At 41.9% G+C, this 20,320-nt stretch overlaps 1 protein-coding gene across 1 annotated transcript in view; it reads right to left on the reverse strand.

Moving 5' to 3' along the window:
• Window positions 1-20,320, reverse strand: part of cdh24b (cadherin 24, type 2b) — a gene marked incomplete at its 3' end in the record, with an annotated part of 166,676 nt that overhangs the window by 42,579 nt on the left and 103,777 nt on the right. The window contains exon 5 of the mRNA XM_080907825.1: window positions 19,059-19,226. Coding sequence (XP_080763951.1) covers window positions 19,059-19,226 — 168 coding nt within the window. The remainder of the gene's footprint in view (window positions 1-19,058; window positions 19,227-20,320) is intronic.

A 20,320-nucleotide genomic window follows, 5' to 3' on the forward strand; every position in this document is an offset into this window, starting at 1 on the left:
GCACCGTTTAAGCACCGGCACCGTTTCAAAAGTACAGATTTGGTACTGGTATCGGATAAAACCTAAACAATACCCATCCCTAATCATAACATACTATTTTTGCAACAGTTTGAGAAAGCTCCATGTTTCTCCTTTCAATGCAGAGGTGCCTTTCTGCACAGGCAGGTCCATAAAGAAAGAATTTTCCCAGGTTGATGGGAAAGAGTCCTGACCTCAGCACCTTCCAGCATAGGATGAATTAGAGCACTGACTGTGGGTCAGGCCTTATCAAAAACCATCAGTGCCTGACCTCACTAATGCAGTTGTGGCTGAATGGGAGCAATTTCCTGCAGCCAGGTTCCTCAGTTTGGCTGAAAGCCTTGCTTGAGGAGCGGAGGATGTTACAGCAGGGTGATAAAGCTCGCACATACTGTACAGTTGTTCTATTAGGTGTTTACTTGTTGAATAACCTGCAACAGTGAAACATTCCCGAGCCCTAACGTGTGCATATTAAACTAGGAAACAGCGATTTAAAAAAAAAAAAAATCTGCCGTTAACAGAGTAAGGCTACTCCCACGTGGCCCTGCAGGGGTCTGCCCACTAAAAGGGACAGCGTGTGCCAATGAATCAATGCTAAATGCCAGTTTATGTGGTGTGACTACCATGCCTACCATCTGGGACTGACACCAGAAGGCTGAGACGAAGACAACTCGAACATAAACAGGCCTGTTGCTAATGAGACAGCAAATTAGGGAAGTTATTTACAAGTCAGAGACGGTCTTTTCTATTGATCGGGTTTTTGTACAGCAAAGCTGTGTACGGCAGTCCCTTTTGCACACATACACACCAGCAGTCCCCCAGCCTTGCTCTTTCTCATGCACACTTGTCACACACAGGGAGCGCTCCAGAGGAGAGTGACAAAAGGGGTGTGATGCCAGTAAAGTAGGCTAGACCAAGTCATTATCAGCTTTCTGCTCACACAGGAGAGCATCTGGCAACACTAGTCATACATCATTTCCACCTGTGATGGACTGGGAGAAAAGAAAGAAAGAGGCGATTCAGCAGGGGAGAGGGAGAAGAAAGAAATGGTGAGTGGCAGGGAGAGATTCCCAGCTCATTCCTCACATAAAGAACCTCAAAAAGCAGCACAGGTTTCCTGATAAAAATCACACGTCGGATCGAAATGGAGAGGGGCTGTGCCCCGTCCTCTGCCTTTGTTCGCGCAGGTAAAGTCATTAGAGTGGGCTGCGAGCAAACAGCGTGGTCACGCCGGTTCAATGCATCATGTCTCACTAATATAGATGCGTCCCACTGAGCTGGCCATAATTGTGCCTGGGAGAGAAGGATCGAAAGCCCTCCTGTGCTGTATTTTGGGCACTCCTTCACAGATAAGACCACACTCTTTTCACATCTCTTTCTCACCTACGCGGCTGCTCTGTTTCCCCATGACTGCTGTCAAACGGGAGTTCGGTGAGAGATGTTACAGTCGTCTGGGGACTGCCACTTTTTTTGCAGCTGATTGGATGAATTAGGATCATGCTGGCATGGGGGATTATGTGGAAATGAAGCAAAATGACAGGCGGTGAGAGTTAATTAGAGTGGTTGTAGTTTAATATAGGTTTAAAGGTGCAGGAAAAGTGCTTAAATTGACGTACCGCTGGATGGTGAGAGGAGGGGGAAGGGGAAGAGCTGGTGACTGTAAGGAGGACAGGCACACATGAAATGGAAGATGCAACACGAGAGGGACAGAGGGGGTGGGAAGAGAGGGGAATGAAGAGGGTGAAAACCCAGCAGGGAAGCACTTTTTGAAGACAAGCGCGGATCGGGGGCCTGTGCTGGAAAAGCACAGAGGGGAGAGTGAAGGAGCCAGGGGGTTGAGTGGGAATAAAAAATAAGAGGATGTGACTCCACCGCATCTTATCTAAAGCAGAGGGTTGTTTCTTGTGGTGGAGGTGGTGGTGGTGGTGCAAAGAGTCGAGTTAGGGGAGTCATTAAAAAAATGTCTAGCTGGCTAAACTGCATGGACTGGTTTTGGAAATAGCCTGAATAAAATCTGCATCCATTTAAGGGGGTGGAGGGAGTCCATCATGCAGGCACTTATACCCAAGAGGGCTTAAGGCAAAAAGGCCAAAGAGAGACGGAAGGCAGGATCAAGGCACGCAGAGGGTAATTTAAGCGCGATCACGACACGTGATAGCTCACGCAGGGATGAAGAGACGAAAACAGAGCCGCATCTGCTGCCTAGGCAAAAATTTTTATTCTTTCCGATCCACTAGGGGGTTAAATTAAACTGCAAGTGGCAGCGGAGAAAGTGAAAGTGGCACCTTCTATCTCAGTGCTAATGGGGTTAATAATGAAACGGATCTCTTTGGTTACAGGCTGCAGGGGTATAAGCGCGGCATGTTGCTGCTTAACTTGCCTTGCGCAGAGAGGTAGGCCATTAGCCATTACTGAGCTCTGTTCGAATGCCATATGCAGCAGGAGGAAAAGGCAGGGTGTGCCTGAGCGTGTGTCCATTAATCCATTAGTATGTGAATGCCTGTGCTTCCATGCCAGCGTGGGCGCACCCAGGTGCCTAAGTGCATTCACTGCTAAACAATGTTGACTCCCAGCACCTTGCATCAATCCCACAATGATGCCTTTTTTATGTTGACGCAGGAAGAAGCCATACGAACAATTCACCAAGTGTTCTGCAGCAACTTTCTTTAAGTATTGCTCAAAGTCACCTGCTCTGTATTCATTTTAAATGAATTCCACTTTGAAGGTTATAAAGAGAAAGCAAGCGCCAGCTGCGGCCCAGCCAGGATATCAGGTGGCTAAAAAGCTTTACATTGACTCTTGAGCGCCACTGACAAAATGATAAAACGACAAAGTGCAAGCAGGCTCTCTAGTTGGTTGGCTGGATGAATGAACGATGTGACTGAGAGATGGGAAAGTAGAGTGTGCAGTTAGACTCACTGCTGACATTTGCCGCCACCTACAAGATACTGTGAGAGACGGGAGATACCGGAAAATGTACGGCAAGAGCTAAAGCGAAGGAAAAAAACAGAGTGAAAGGAAACAAAGGAGGGCTGCGAGTGAGGAGGTGAAAAAGAGAGAGAGACAAAGATAGAGAGGGAGAGAGATGTGACTGAGAGCTATGTTTCCAGCAGTGATTTTACTGTCTATTGAAGCAGAAAGCACTGAACTTTAGATGAAATATTAATACAGAGCAAAAGAAATAGAGGGATAGAGAAAATAAAAGGATAAAAAGCACGCTGGTATTAGCCACCTCCATTTTAATTAGTTTCTCCTTTCATTTCATTTCCTCCGTCTCTTATTTTAGGCTCTGAAGATGTAAAACTTAATTAGGGACTAACAATTATTGGAAATTATTGCCTATTACCTAATTGTTTATGTTATCGGTGCAATCATTATTACTCTTCTGCAAATACAAGTGCGCATTAGAGCTACGAAATTAGTTAAAGTTGTTGGGGGTTTTTCAGTCGTGATATACCAGTGAAGAGCAGGCAAATGCAGAGGTCAGCTTTAATGAATACACAGTGTTGTCCCAGCCTGGAGGCAGGCTGCAGGCTGGACATAGATTTGCTTAGATGAGAAATGCTTCCTCTTGAGACAAGAAGCATCCATTTGTGAGTCCGCGGAGAAGAAGACCCACAAAACAGCTGTCAGCACCTAAATTAAACACTGTAGATTATTGTTTCTGCAAATTAATTTACTGTGATTGAATGCATTAAGTAATGTCAGCAGGGCTGGGAAATGCACGTAACTTATTTGTTATGCACGTAACGACGAAGAAACGGGACTTCCTTACACCTCTTGTGAGAGGCACTTATGATGATTATTGGCCTGAGAGGCAACCTGGTTCCTGGCATAAGCACAAAGACAGACAACCATCCATCCAGGGTTACATTTTGTAAACTGCTTATCTAATTCTGGGTCACAGGTTGGTGGCAGTTGACCCTGGGTGAGAGGATGGATGCACCTTGGACAGTATGCCAGTTCATCACAGGGCTAACACATGCCTTTGCTTGCATCAGTTCTAGAGCTATAATCACCACAGTTTTCTCTGTGACTAAGAGGACGGTCCCCCCAAAAAAGGTTCTCTCATTTCAATTGGGAATAGCACATCTTCTAAAAGGTTTAAACTGTAAATTTGGCAGTATGTGCTATTTTAATACTTTAATCATGTGATGAAGCACATGATAAATAGTGGACCAATGGCCACCCCCAAAGGGATTAAAGACCTGGGACCCCCTAAGCTTTTGTTTGCAGAACTGAAGAAGCTTCCAGAAACTTAAATAAGTCCAGTCACCTTCTCTCTAAAGCTCTTAAGGCAACCATGATCTGGATGACTGAGAACCTAACACAGACGTTACTGTAAATGGTAAATGGCCTGCATTTGTATAGCGCTTTTCTAGTCCATAGGACCCCAAAGCGCTTTACACTACATTCAGTCATTCACCCATTCACACACACATTCACACACTGGCGATAGCAAGCTACATGTACAACAACATCTGCTCATCTTTCTTATATAAGGACCTGTACAAACAATTACAGACTATTTTCCAATTAAAAAGTTGGCTATGGCATTCTCATAGTGTTGCCCAGTTACATTTGGCCACTTGCCATCAAGCTGCAACGTTTGCATTTCTGTGGAAGAAATATGTGTTTGCTTTTGTATCCTGCAAAATTAAAAAATGAGAAATATTTAACACAACTTGCAATCTTTAGAATCTTAACATCATTAACAAATATCTCTGATTCCACTGTACACGTGTACATATGTCTGTCTAGACACCATCAGCAAGTACCTCCTAATACAAAGAGAAGAGAAGCAGACGGTGAATTCCACCTGGTGTTTTTATCGTAATTATCATTGTTTTACACTTATTAATAATGGTGCTGGCAGATGTTGCCTCAATTAAAATAAATGTGTATACTGAGAACAAAAAAAAAAACTGTCATTCACAACAATATAGAAAATATGTTTTTAAAGAGTTTATGAGACTACTTTTGAGAAATATTTTCCCTCCTGTTTAGCACACTCTATGAAAAGCAGTTTACTCTGCACCAGGGGCGGAGCGGGGGGGTGGCTTACGGGGCTTAAGCCCGGGTTGTTTTGTCAGAAGCCCGGGGTATTTTGGAGTGTAATTTTTTCATAGTTAGATGCCTGGCTGACAACTGTATAAAACAAAAAGTACACACAATATTCGAAGCACATAGTGCACACTGTGGGAATTTACGACTGTGCGTGAATCCCCCCCTGATATTGGTATGATCCAAGCTCAGGCACTAAGCGACTGAGCGAGGGGGCGGGGCAGCTGCTGCCCGTGAGTGCGCTGTTGGAGAGACGGAGCCAGCCATACTAAGGAGAGCTTAAGTTTGACCAGGTACCAAAGCAAATCATTTGTACTGTACAAATAATGTAAATATGACGGTGCATCACCAAAGATTGATATGAAACTGATCACTTGACCAATATTACGTTACTTGCTCTTCAAGTGAATCAACAAATGGCAAAATGAAAAGCCGAACAAATGCTATTTTTTTTAGAGTCTTAGCTTACGTGTGTTTATTTCATATTTTCAGTTCTTACCCTCCCCGACTAAATCGGTTTCAGTTATGTACTGAAACATAAGAATGGACATTAGAGGGTTCTTTCAAAGAAAAAACTCAGGTAAATGTTATTTTATATATTATGCTTTGTATGTTGTTCAGTATATTTCTATGCAAAACAAGAGGGATTTCAGTACACAGCAGGATATTCACATTTGTAACCAGATATTTACATACACTTTAGGGAGAAAACATAAAACATTTTTACTGTACAACATCAATTTAGAGTAAATTTTTGTTTTAGATAAATATTGAAATATATTTTGAATTAGTTAAATTTCAGAATAAAGAGAGACAGAGCTATTTTTATCACTTTCATCAAATTTAGGAGTACATGTACACTAAATTTATTGTTAATTAATAAGAAAACTCCAGACGATTCCATTCTGAGCTGAAGAAGCTTCTGATAGGTTAGTAGAGTCCATGTGAGTAAATTGCTGGCACAGCTGTGGATGCATATAAGGCAAAACACAGAGCCTGTTTCTTTGACATGGGAAAATCAAGAGATATCAACCAAAACACCAGGAACAGAACTGTGGAGCTCCATAAGTGTGGCTCAAGTTTGAATACAATTTGGTGCCATTTGCAATTAAAAAACACAGACAGTTTCTCTCTTTACTCTTAAAGTTAACAAATATGTTTTTATATTTATCAATCTAAAAAAAATAAACATTTAGTCTGATTTGATGTTACAATTAAAAAAGTGTTTTTATCTGAAGAGTAAATATCTGGTTTCAACTGTATATTTGATGATTGTCAGCACAAAGAGGGAGAGAGAGGAGAACGAGGACAGAACAGATGAACAAGAGCAGGTGAGACACACATGTTAGTCAAATGGTTGTTTACCAAAAGTATCACCGTATCATAGGTACTCATGTATCTCGTACCTAGTGTTTCTTTTTAGGTTTGTTATTTTTCAAATTCTGTATTTATTAAGTTCTGCAGGCTTGTTTGCACAACAAGGCTGAATAATTATATAAACTTTTCTCAATCTAAATAGTGTACTTTGGTAGAATTAAAAAAATAAGTGTAGTGCAGGTCTATGATGATTTTTAGTGCTATCATCTAGTTCTGATTCTGGTTCTGTCTTGGTTAAGTCCTCAGTAGTCCTGATTTTGAACTGTTGTAGTCCTGTTTTTAATTCTGGATCAGTTCTGGGTCTGGTTGAATTGGGGTTTAGTCCTCGTGTCTTGATGCAGCCCTGACCTTGTTCTGCCTTGCTGCTTAATTAAAAAACTAGTTTAAGGTGTCCTGCACATGTGATATATATTTTTCCCTATATGAAGTCATTCTTTTTTGAACAGAGCCTATTAATCTTTCAGTCATTTCTACACCCCCCCCCCAAAAAAAAAAAAAAAAAAAATCCCACATGCATACTACTCTTTGGGCTAAGCCCCGGGTGTTTCAAATGTCTGGCTCCGCCTCTGCTCTGCACTGTTGCAAAATGAGCCTGATGAGAATTGAACCCTTAATTGCAAGTGCAGCAGTTACAACACACGGGCTAAACCACACGGGAGTTCTCGTACAGTTGTGCAATAACTATGACTGCGCAGATGCACAGCTTCAACGATGTCTGGCACAAATTAACCGACAAATGTACGGTTAACTGCCAATACATTTGGAAATGTCAAACTTAAAGTTTTACACATCCAGTTGAAGAAGAGTTTAATTTGGGAATGGGTTTAACTGTCCATCTGACAGGGCTGTGGGGGTATGTTGGATGAAAAAGGTTGGGAACCACTGATGTACATCAAACAATAAGAAACTCCTATCTATCTGTAACCCATTCAAACAGCGGGAAGCTGCAGATTTCAGCAAGGCCCCGCAGGGTCCATCTTGGCATCACGTCTGTCTCCTGCATCCTACAAAGTTTACTTTGTATCCCTTCTGCTCACAGACTGATCATCTGTTTACCCAATATGGCGAGGTATATTTATGATTTATAAGAATGCCGTAAACCGTCTCGGGAGAGCTTAGTTTGGCCTTGCCTGCCTTTATGTATAAGGGATGAGAATGCAGGACTGAGGCGATTCGTTTTGCACCCCTGAGGCAGAGTAGTTTACCCACCGCCGTTTTTCTGACACAGACCGTATAGTAGATGGAGCCACTTATCATATCTTGGGGGAGATGACTTGCTGGCCCATTTCCAGCTGTGTTTTTGAGGATCCCAGGGAGAATAGGGTCAAGAGTGTGGTGAGGGCAGGAGAGGGTGGCAAAAAAAAAAACCTCAGGGAGCATGTTCACTTGGCTGCTCAGGGATCCTCAAAGGGTTAGGGTGGGGATTGTAAATGTTCAGCCAAGTGGACATCAATGTAGTTCTGCAGTAGCGGGGGAAAAGGGATTTTAAGAGACTGTGGAAGAGTGCTCTTATCTGTCCAATTCATTTCCAAGAATCCATTTTTATGGCCTAGAGTTTGAGGCAGGATTTGCCCATGTATACCACAGGAGGCAGGGTAAATGAAAGAAAAAAACAAAGAGAAACACACACACACTCGCATTAATGTGAGATAGCTAGCAATGGCCTGCCACACCCTGTTGAGGATGTAGCACTCACAGTCCAGCGACTCCATTCATCAAGCTCGACAGAGAGAAAAAGAGTGCTGCAGAGGGAATGAAGAAAGAAGTAAACAGGGACTGGGAGGTGAAAGGTACCTTTGCAAGACACAACGACTGAGCGCACAGGAACGACAGCAGGTAAAGCCAGGTAAGCACAAAGCAGACGGCAAGCGAGGAAGCACTGATGGAAGGAAAGGAAAGAAGGGAAAGGTTTAGACGCTGCTGAGAAGGTTCCCATTAACATGGAAATCACTTCCTCTTCTCCGGCTCTCCATGGCTCACTGATGGCTCGGCAAAAAGAGAATGGCTTTAGCTCCTATTATTCTGCGTGAGGGGGCACACTGCCAGGTCAGATGAAAAAGTAATGCAGAAAATAAAAAAATAAAAAAAACTGTCAAGGCAGTCTCTTTGCGTCCTGTCGCCTTGCATTTTTTGTGCTTTCCCTGCGAGCAAAGGGCCCGGGAGTTGCTGGAAAAGGTGTGATGGATTCACCTAATTTCCACAGAAGCCAGAGCTGATACACAAACTAACAAAAAGGAAGCAGGGACAGGAAAAGGCCCTGTTTGGGGAGTTTAATTAAGTTTTAAATTTCCAAGTTTCTCCTCTTGCGATGGCAGGAAAAGTGTGGAGAATGTAAGAGCCTCTCGGGCCGGATTGCCTACATGTAGGTCTTTTGGAAACCTCGTGTTGTATAGGATGATTACTGCGCAATGAATCTCTGCTCAGAGGCTCTGTTGGCTGCACGGGATTGCTTCAGAAAAGCTCATCAGGGGGAAGCTCTGCCTGCTGATTCCTCACAGGAGCAGCCAATTTGATGTGGTTCTAATGTCAGCGTAAAGCCTCATTTGCTGTGCATGTATATGTGAGGAAGAACAAGAGAGTGCAAGAGAGGGGAAAAAAGGGGGGTAAAATGAAAAAAAAGAAAGCCACTACCAACAAGGCCAGCTGACCCTGATACTTTAACGCTCACGCAAACTGCTGGGCGCATGGCACGCACACGCATGAACACGTAACGTGCAGGCAATGCGGTTAGTGGGCTGCAGCAGAATTCATACCCACGCAGGGTGAAAGCCTAGAGGAATCTATCCAAGCAGAGCTCTGTACTGTGCCACCATTGACTCCAGGGCACTGCAATGGCAGGCCTAATTGTGCGTTGTGATATGAGGGAGCCATTTCAGGAAAAGGCTTTTCATGTCTCGGCGCTATCTCACGCCTCTGAGCTGGCTGCATATACGGAGTGTTTTTTCTTTTTTTTTTGCTTAAGCGCTGCACTGCATGTGCCATTGTACGTGTTAGTGAGCAAGTGCGTACGTGTTAGTGAGCAAGTGCGTACGTGTGAATTCTCCAAGAAGGTCTTAAAACACATATAATCAGCTAAAAACAGGGTTCCCCCTCGTATCTTCCACCCAAATCCAGCTGAATCAGGCGCCTCGCAGCTCGAGGACAGCGAAGCCTCCAGAGGACAAGAAACAACGGAGAAAAAAAAGATGCTGAGAGCTGCTTGTGCAAACAGACTAATGTTTCATCACTGCTCTTTATATCAGTCCATGGGCACACAATAGTATTTCCAACTTAGTCTCAACAATTAAAAGCTGTGAGTTAAAGGCCGCTTCAGTACGCACAGCTTTCAACAAAATCCAGTAATCCAGCCCTAAACTCGTCATATAAACTGCAGAGAAACGCACATGTGTACGTTAACAGCTGCAGGCACATCTGTGTGTCTGCATCGCAGCTCCTAAACACATCAGTGAAAACCTGCTTCATTTCATTTCCCAGCATCGCTTCTGCTCTGCGTGAGCTGAAGGGATTTTTAGTTAGCCTGATTATCACTGTCGCCACAAAACCATTTGCTTTTACGCCCCTCTTTCCTCTCCCCGTCTCCATCCCTCCGTTCTGTCGTCTCCCTCCTCCCTCCTTCACGCTTTGGTGAACTTGCCCCCAGGACTTGCTTTCATGCATTCTAAAGAGTGGCGGCTTCATGTCTTTATCGTCCCAGTCCAAACAATGGGAGACGTCAGCACGTGGGTGGCGATCATTGGACAGTGCGACGGGGACGGGGGCGGCCGCGTTGGACCGGATTGGCCTGCGCGTGTGTCCCCTAACTCTGATGAGCCCATTACTAGTCCACAAAATGCACATTAGTCATGGCATTTAACTAAATTCATTATCGATGCCCTATTGAAGGGGACGTGTGTTATTTTCGATATGCATTAGATTGCGCTGAATGTGATTGGACTGCTAAGAAGATAAGAAGAGAAAATGATGTTGGCTCATGCCAGCTGGTTTCACTGTTACATACAAATCACAAATTCTAACCTGCACCACCCTCCCTCATGTTCTCCTTATGTTATTTTTTAAAGATTAATACTGCGCGAATAATTCTTCATGATTAAACTTTGATGACCAACATTAACCCCAGGCGAGGAATTTATTGCTTGGTGGGGACGGCAAATGTTCATTAACAGTAGCCACAGTAGTTTACGGTGGGACTGTGAAAGTGAATGGTTTGACGAGTGGGATTTCTCAGCACAGACACTTTCTGCCACAATGACTAAAAATGATTGTGCGCTGAGGGTGTTTTAAAACAGGAACAGATGGGAGAGTGTGTGATAAGGGACACAAGGGTACCGGGTGTGTGAAGAGCACACACTGAGAGCGAGTGGGAGTCAGGAGTGTGTCCGTATGCGTGCGCGCGTGCGCCTGTGTGTGTCTGCGTGCGCTGGCAGGCAGGGATGTGTGCACGTCTCTGGGTCTGACAGGAGATGACAACGTCTGTCACTTGTGTGCGATCCCGTCTCCTAACCTCTGACTGATCGCGCAAGCGCGTGGGCGCGTGCACAAACACGAGCGCAGGTATCAGAGGCCGAAAAACATTAACAACTGCAGGAGGAGCTCGAGCCACAGATAAAGAACACACGCACAGGTTAAGCCATTGTGTCAATCTGTGTGTACACGTTTAGCTCGCCCACTCATCCCCCTTTGTTGTCCTTACGCCTCTTTTTTGGTTTTTGCGCGTCTCATTCTCACTAAAGGACATAATACCCTTTTTAATGCCTACCGATTCCCTCCATTTCAATTACACCCCCGCGCCCGTACTTGCACATTTGTCTCCTTGTCTCCTCAGCCTCTCTGTGGTTTCCTCTACATTCTCTGAGCCATTTCTCACCCACTCCCCGTTCACTCCCTCCTGTTGTCTCACTCCTTTGACAACTTTATCGCACCTTCCTCAGCGTCTCCATCTTTCTCTTTTTCTCCTCTCTTTCAGGAAAAAAAGGGTGCTCTTGAACATATACGCACACCGAGTTTTGTATTCACTCGCACACACACACCTCCCTGTTCTCTCTTTCTGTCTCCTCCCATTCACACTCTCTCTATTACATCCGAGCTCTCCAGGGAAATGAATTAGTAATATTTATGATGAAGCCTTCTCCGAACTACTCCCTCTATCGCTCCTTCTCCCTCTGTCTCTTCTCCCCGGTGCATAAAATGACACTGATCTTATTGGCGCTACCTATGTAGTCATCTGTCAGCTCATCTATCTTTCCATCCATCAAACTGCTGGGAGAGTGATGGCTCCCTCAACGTTTTTATGTGGCACCGTTGGCAAGCCAAGGTTGTTTGGAAACCACATAAAAACAGGAAAGCGGCACCTGAGCCTCCGTCTGTGGAGTTGTCACCGTGCAGAGTTGTAGCTGCTCATGCCCAGTACATTTCAGCAAGCACAAGTTATGCGTCTCCGGACGCATTTGGGAATTTCTATGAGTCTGCTGCTCCAACCGTTACAAGATTCTGAATCAATGTTTTGCCCTTTGACAGCCGACAGACGTATTCGAGGTGGTAGAATTGGTGTACAGATAGGATTGGGCCAGATCAAATGAAATGCTGACATTTCACCGAGAAGACGCATACACAGAGTGACATTTCACTTTCAGTTTTTTTAAGTGGTCCTGATTTCAAATGTGGTTTTGAATCATTTTTGATGTCGATCACTTAATAAAGTAGATTTTGATTATTTGCCCCACTCTTTGACATGCTTTAATTGTTCTCAATCTGCTTTTAAAGCCCTGGCTCTGAAATGCAAGCCCCTTTCTTTTAGCCCACAGTGCTATACGCACATTTTAAAGTGTTTATCTATTCAATAGCTTTAGCACTACGTTTGCATGAAATGTTATAGTACGGCGTAACATAATTACAACAGCTAGGACCAATAAGGACTACGACAGAGTTTCTTATCGTGATCTCATAATTCTAAATTAGTATGATGAGGACAAATTAAAGCAATGTGAGGAAAGCGATTAGGCTTTGTGAAAAGCCCGAGGACTTTACTGAATGTATTTCATTAACAAGACATGCGCAGACCCAAGAGGAACCTTCCTATGTTATGTTTGAGGATGTTTTTTAAAAGAGTTTAAAAAAAAGTTAAGAGGTGACCAATCAAACCTTTTTTTTTAAACAGTACAGTATTCATTAGTTAAGATTTCTCTAAAGCAAGGTCTCTTACTGGCTTTCACAATATGTTTCCACTATACTGTTTAATGTTTTATCACAGGGCTCAGCTTTTTATTCATATTCTCTCCTTTTTGATTTCTTTATCGATATATATAACTGGAGTAAAAAATGTAGTCAATTCCATCTGCTGGCAAGGATTTTGTGATTAATTGTTGAAGCCTCCTGAAGAGCTTTTAGTAAATTCAGGATGGGGGGGTGAGAGATTTCTCAAATGACTTTATCCAAGGTCAAAAATGAGATCTCAAGCTTAAACTCAACCCAGCACAAGTGAGACATCCAGACGCTTGCAAGTGGACCTTGAATTGTGTATATATTGTCAATATATCCTATATAATTCCATAAATAATCACAGGGAACCTGAGGCTACCTTCCACTTCCATTTCAAATACACAAGTTAGTTGATAAAAATTTAGCAGGTGAGATCAAAGTGCAGAGCTCCCAAAGCTGCATTTGTGCCGGGAAGATAAACGTTACATCTTATACAGTGTAATGTGCACCTATAAATACTTTACGCACATACATGACCAAGTTACATGAATACAGTAAAACAGTGTCCTCAGCTAACATTATGGCAGAAGTCTGATCTGTCAAAAGCACAAAGGCCGTGTTAGTGTATAACACTCTGATCTTAACTGGGTCGCTGCTAATATTAAGTCCATCAATATGTGATTATTATAATGAAATGAAATGATCCCCGTTTTCCATCTAACATTCATCTCTGTGTTTTCTAATACACTGCAGTTTTCTAATGCAACAGGCAGAACTGGGTCATGTTTATTTTTGGGTTCTTGAGATGTCAGGTGTTTGCACATCTTTGCTTTCCTTTTCTTTGTTCTGTCTTTTATGTGTCATTTTCTCAGGTGTAGAAAATGCTACAGGGCGATATTAGCATTTAATTTTGATAGCGTGTGTGAAAGGTTTTTTAAAACAAAATGAGGTTGAAAAGGTAAAGGTTGGATGATTTTGATAAAGTTTTAAAAGTTTAATATTTTTTTTAAAGGCTTTAAGAAAAAAAAGGGCATCTTAAAATTTTAACCATGTTTCCCTCCCTTATCGAGCGGTAGGACTTAATATGTGTTAATAAATAAAGTGGTCATCTTATTTTTAGGTACTCTTCCAGCCGTTGAGCTAGCCTCTTTTTCAATTTATCCTAGGGAGAATTCAGCTTGGAGTACACACAGCCATAAATTATTCAGCTATAGTAAACATGGGAAAACATGTCTGAATAAATGACTACATGGAAACAAGGGTATGAAATTTCAAATCAGCCCTCAAACAACACCACTATGGTCCTGCTACAAATTATATGAAGCTGTGAAAGCCCTATCGTCTTTGCCGGATTTCCAGAAGAGTAGAAAGTCATTTACTATAGCAGTCCTGAAGCGGGGTGACAGATAGTTAATTATTTGCGTTTGATACCCAGTACCCATGTTTACTTTCACACAATTACTCATCCATGTATTCCACTTTGCACTGGCATAATTAACAGCTTAATCAGGAAAGCTCTTTTCCTGATTAAGCTGTTAATTATGCCGGAATGTGAAATGAGACAGTAACAGACAGCCGTCTGGCTTGTTAACGACGCGTCGCTGAAAACAAACATTTTTCAGTTTACTTGTGTCATAAAAAGCAGACCCGCTGAGAAGCGGGTATTCCCAGTATTAACACTTCTAAGTGGAATCATGTTTCTGGGATAAAACTTCTATAACTCTGAATTTGTGTCAGGAGGCTACAGAAAACGATTTCTCGCTGCTTTTGCGTTGTTGCCGTACACAGCTGTTCAAAAAGCGCTTTTTCTTTAACAATTTGATATGGATGGGTCTAAAATTAAAAGCCTTCCCTGCACCAAAGAACTAAAATCTAACAGAAACAAGGTCCTGTCCAAATACATTTGGAGCACAATGCATGCCATTTGATAAAGAGTGTTTAGAGCGTTATGTTTGCCAGTGAAGCATCTGAAAATATCCCACAATCTCCACTAATCATTTAGACAAAAAACCTCCAATCTGCACCGTAGCCTACTTTCCCTTTGCTATACTGCCTCCTCCGGGCACAAGAAATCCCCCGATGGCTTTCAAAACTGAACACACAACAAACCCACTTAGTTCCTAAAATCATGTTTTGGATAGTGAGAAATTCAAGGGCTCTGTGAAGAGACGAGCCCACAAAGCAGGCTGGTTTTTTTCCTTCTTGTTAAGGCTATAATGTACAGCCAATACCTGGTTCATACGTACCAGTGTAATCCTCTCCCTTTGCTAAATGCCACAAGGAATAAGCAGTGTTGACCTTGGGAGACGCGGGAGCCGGATTTGAGGGTGTCTTTTTAAAAGCCTGGGTGTGTAATTGAGTAGAGCGGCGGGGTGGCAGGCTTTGATGGTGTTCGCGCAAGCACAAGAGAGCATGAGTGCGTGAGGGGGAAGAAAAAAAAGGCAAGCAGAGGCTCAGGGATACACAGAGACATACAGAAAAACGTAGGAATATGTGGACTGTTTGCACACCGAGACACACACACAAATTCTCTAGGTTACGTGTAGGTTAACATCAGTGCATTCAACAAAGCAAACTCATACAGGGAGTCATCAGAAGAACATGAGGAGGTAACAGCCAACAGATTTTGGTGTACGGTGAAGGTTTAAAGGCGCTACCAGCACCGTGAGACTCCTCATCACCCACAAAGATCAAAACAGGGCCCAGCTTTCCTCCAAGAAGCCCTCCAGGCCTCAGGTCCAAAACACCATCCTTGATGGAGGTTCAGCTCAGTTAGCAAATCTGCTACTCCAGTACATCATTACCCCAATTTTGGCAAAGCTTTTATCAAATAGCACATCACCCTGTGCAAGTAATGCATGTGGAACGTAGACTGATCCAACAGTTGCACAGGTTGTGGGAGTAGTGCTGCAGTTTGTTTCTATTGTTTTAACTTGCTGCTTACCCTTGGTTTCATTCACCGGTTAGATTCAGCCACTAAAAACTAACTGATTAACTTCGAAACAGGTCGTTGTTTAGGTTAAAACATGTCTTTGTACACTGAAAAATTGCATTTACCAAATGGGTTTGGATGTGAGACCAAGGAGTACTTTAAAGTGTTCATATTTGATGAGATATTTGATGGCTGTCACAAAAGAGAAGTATTTGAGACTCCAGCAGGGAGACCTGGCTAAAGGGACAGGTGCGTGTCACTGCTCTACATTCACTAAGAACATATTGTGGATTTACTCACTGCTCATTAAAAAAAGAAGACCAGGTGGTGCTATAACAGAGGCTGTTACACAGCTTAGAACGTGCTACTTGGGAAGCATATGAGTAAGCCATCAGTTATTCTACATTACCTCAAATGACACTGAAGCTAACGTAGCAAGCTAAGCTACAAAAGCCTTTCAAAAATATTACATTTTAAGCTACGTTTAAAACAAATTACTTTAAATGAACCAAATTGGTGAATAAAAGTATCAGTGAAACAGATCTGCAGTTCATTTAAATTCTGAATTTAACAAGAGGTGCTCTCACAGCTCCAAAACCTTGGCAATTTGGCAACAAAAACAATGAAACTCATGAATTTTTCAAAGCACAGTCATGGCACAGACCAAGTCTCAAGCTCCTGAGTCTGTTTTCCTTTGCTCCCGTGTTAGACCTCATTCCAAGAATTGGTACATGATGTCACTGTCAAATGGAAGCGGTTCTGTCGGCTTTACCTGCATAACCGTATTCGGTGATGGAGTCATGCATGCATCTCGAGTTTTCCATCAGATTTTAGCTGAAAGCTTCCCTGTGCTTGAGCATCGGAAATGCTCTACAGCTCCTGTGGTTTCTGATACACTACGGCACTTTCACCCCATGCTGTTTGATTTAGAAAACAGTGACTTTTTCAGCACAGCACAGAGAAATGCAAACTAGTTATACTGCTACTAAGATTGTAACTCCATCTAAACTCTAAACACACTGTTATGATCAGCATACATATCGACAGCTGTTATTGATAAATAAAATGTCTAAATATTACCAGGAAATATTAAAATCCCACTACCATGTGAGCTAAAATCCTTATTCTGACAACGAAATTATATGAAATCCGTTTAATTATAAGTTTCTGACTCAGTGACTTGTATGAAAACTGGGAGAAGCTCAACAACAAGCAATTGCTGTATCTTTCAAACTTAATGTCTGAGTACGCTTGGTTCAGTCACACATTTAAAATGACTTTGCCTTGAATTTCATTTATAGAAAAGAATTTCAAATTGTAGTCGCGCCTATTTTACAACAGCCTTCAGATCACACCAAAGCTCCAAAGTTCTAATGAAAAGAAAAAACGTGTAAGAATGCAATTGCTATGCCACAGATGCTTTATGCTGTTATTTTTTATCTATCTATCTATCTATCTATCTATCTATCTATCTATCTATCTATCTATCTATCTATCTATCTATCTATCTATCTATCTATCTATCTATCTATCTATCTATCTATCTATCTATCTATCTATCTATCTATCTATCTATCTATCTATCTATCTATCTATCTATTGCTAAGAAAATGGGAAATATGGATCAACCGAAGGCCAAGATGCATCTCTCAGTCCTTGTTTCAGGTCTTTGCTGAATTTTTTAATACCTCTTAAGGACATGACTGTCACATACAGTTGATCTGTTTTAGATCGATTCTTTTGTCCTCCACTTGAGCAGTTCCTTCTGATTTTTTTATTTACATAATGCACACTATGCTGAGATACGCCAAGTATTCAGCTAATAGTTCGTGTTACCAAAATACTGCTTTATATTTGTCAAACTATGATAGATTCTTGGTACATTTTTATAGATGCAACTGAAGAAACTGTTACACATTAAATGCTTTTATTAGAGGCTAAGAGTAACAGAGTGCCTAAAGATCCATCATCTATCCTACAGATACAATTTAAAATGGGTTCTTTGCCAAGTTGTCTTTGATGTATAGACAGAAAACTGGCTCACTACTTGAGTGATGTTTCTTTTTTCAGGCTTTGATGATTCATATCTCAGCATTATAAGTGATAGCACATATTATTAAATAAATACATAAACCTTCTAAAAATGGTCAGTATAAGGACTGGACTGAAAATGAGTGGAAATCAGCAAATATCCAAAGAAAAACTTTGAAAGACCCTCAGAAAGCTGAAGGGCTACTGATCAAGACCATTTTAAAAAATTGTAAGAAAGTCAAAGTCCTTGGAAGTAAACTATGCATAGTACTGTATGGTTCCTACCAGCTCCTCTACAGCAGTCATACAAAAGTGATTTCCCAACTCCTGTCCTCGTCACTTTAATTGGAAGAAGGTCAGCAATTAAACTGGAGGAGACGGAGCTGCTTAGAGGAGAAATGGCAGAAAGGACGACCTTAAGTAAAATACGAGGAGAACCCTGGCGACCAAGGCCACATGATTCTCTTGATCATTCACAGGAGGCCTAACTAGCTTGTCCTTTCGAGGGTATGAAAGAACACACCTACCATTCTTTTGGTGACATACCAAAGAAGAGAATTAATTAATCCCAGCCTGTCTTATTCACATCAGTCTAGTACATGAAGAAGAAGATCTGCCTCCTATTTGGAAGAATGATTAACATTATAATCGCCAACAGGACAATATCTAATAACCCGTCTTGATTACATCATCTTCACCATTATGCCAACCGCTAATTTGGTCTATATTTTGTTTAATCCACAAGAGTAAATTTTAATTTGATTTCATTTATCAAAAACATATTTCATAGACTGCAAGTGCGAAAGACCTATCACATCTATGATTTTTACTAAAACGATGTCATGATTGCAAACAGTGTAATTCAATTAACCATATTCAAAGTTATTAGGAAGCCAATTAGGGTTTCCTACATTGACGTGCTGTCAGATATAATCTGACAGTGTAGCTGCTGTTGGAAATAGCAGCCGATCTATCATAGCAGAGGCAAGCTAAATCCATGGCTGAATGTTTGATGAGGTACTTTGCAGCCCTGCAGGAATCTCCTCTGCCTGACTGCTGCTGTGAAAATCCTGACAGGACCTGCAGGTCAGAAAGGTCCAACAACTCTTCTGCCTTCTGGTGCAAAACAAACATGGTGTTTATGCTGTTATGCAGCTCAGTGTTTGTTTTCTCTTCATCCCTTCCCTATATCGGAAGCTAGAAACTTTACACAGGCATAACAAAATGGTTAAAAGTACACACAGTTATTTTACACTGGCTGATGGCTCCACTGTTCTTGCACGGCGTGTGCTCTCGTGAGCAGTGGGCAGTATGTACAGTTAGCGTGCATGTATGTGGGATGTGATGCACTCTCTGCAGCAGTAATTTTCCCCAGACTGCTGCCTCTCTATTCCTGTTCTATATTTTATTTGGTAGCGGTATAAGCTGCTGAGTTACTCACTCTGTGTGAAGCGTGGTGGGTTGTCATTAACATCGGTAAGCCTGACGGTTACAGTGGTGGTCCCAGATAATCCTCCTAGGTGCCCCCCCATGTCTTTAGCCTGAAGCACCACCAGGTACTGGTCATGGGTCTCCCTGTCCATATCGGGTACAGCTGTTCGTAGAATACCTGGAGAAAACACACACATAGGGTAGCATCACAAGGACCATGAACCTTGGTTTCTACCACTTGGCAACAAATGATCACAATACATCTGCGTGAGACTGAAACTCTTTTGTGATCAATATTTATAACTTTATGATTAACTGAACTTTCTGGCTTTAAAAATATACTTTCTGGCCTGCGCTCTGTTTTGGAAGAAAATCTCTCTGCACAGCAGGACCTCATCCTGCTCTCTTCACATCTATAACTTCCTTACAATCTTCTTACTCTCAGATAAAATATTGCAGTCACACCTTTGGTATGTGGATCTATCTGTTACACATTTGAAGGTACCACTTTCTAATTAGGCACAGCTTTCCGAGTTTACAGTTAATTTGACTGTTTGCAGTAAAATCCACATGCTGTGATCAGTCTTTAAGAATTGCATTAATGTAATAAGTCTTTATTGACGACTGAGTCAGAACCGCCAATAGATCTGACAAGAACTAAATGTCCTATGAAGTGGTAAATTAATAAACAGACACCGTAACCTTTTATTAATGACTTATTAACATTTATAACAACAGATCTGACTTCCCGTTATGAACTGAGAAAGTCATGACCCTTTATTAAAGACTTCATCAGCACCGCAGTTACACATGTGAGGAAGTCATTAATGAAAGGTCATTCTTGATTTCCAGTATGCCATTTAGCCTTCAGGTATAAATGTTAACAAGTTGTTATATAACACAGTTTGGTCCTGATGGTCTGCAACCCTTATTTATAAATCTAAGTACTGGTTATTCCATTAGAGTCACATAAAAACTAATTAGCAGTGTTGCCAGTTTTGAAAAGTACACATTCCCGCAAACTTAAACAATGTACATGCAAAATGAAACAAATGTATCACAAAAAGGTCACAAGCCAGCAGAAAAATACCACTCAGTTGATTTTATTGCAAAAGAATGTCCACTTGTTAACAGGTCATACATAACACCCAAAAATAAAACAACCCACTTTTTATGTGAAAGGGCAAGAATGTCAGCTCTGGCTTTCTATAAAATGCTTGGTCACAGTGATGTATTCCTCAGGCTCAGATATGTGAGATTTATCCATGATGA

The sequence above is a fragment of the Rhamphochromis sp. 'chilingali' genome, assembly GCF_963969265.1.
Source record: "Rhamphochromis sp. 'chilingali' genome assembly, chromosome: 16".
Taxonomy (NCBI): Eukaryota; Metazoa; Chordata; class Actinopteri; order Cichliformes; family Cichlidae; genus Rhamphochromis; species Rhamphochromis sp. 'chilingali'.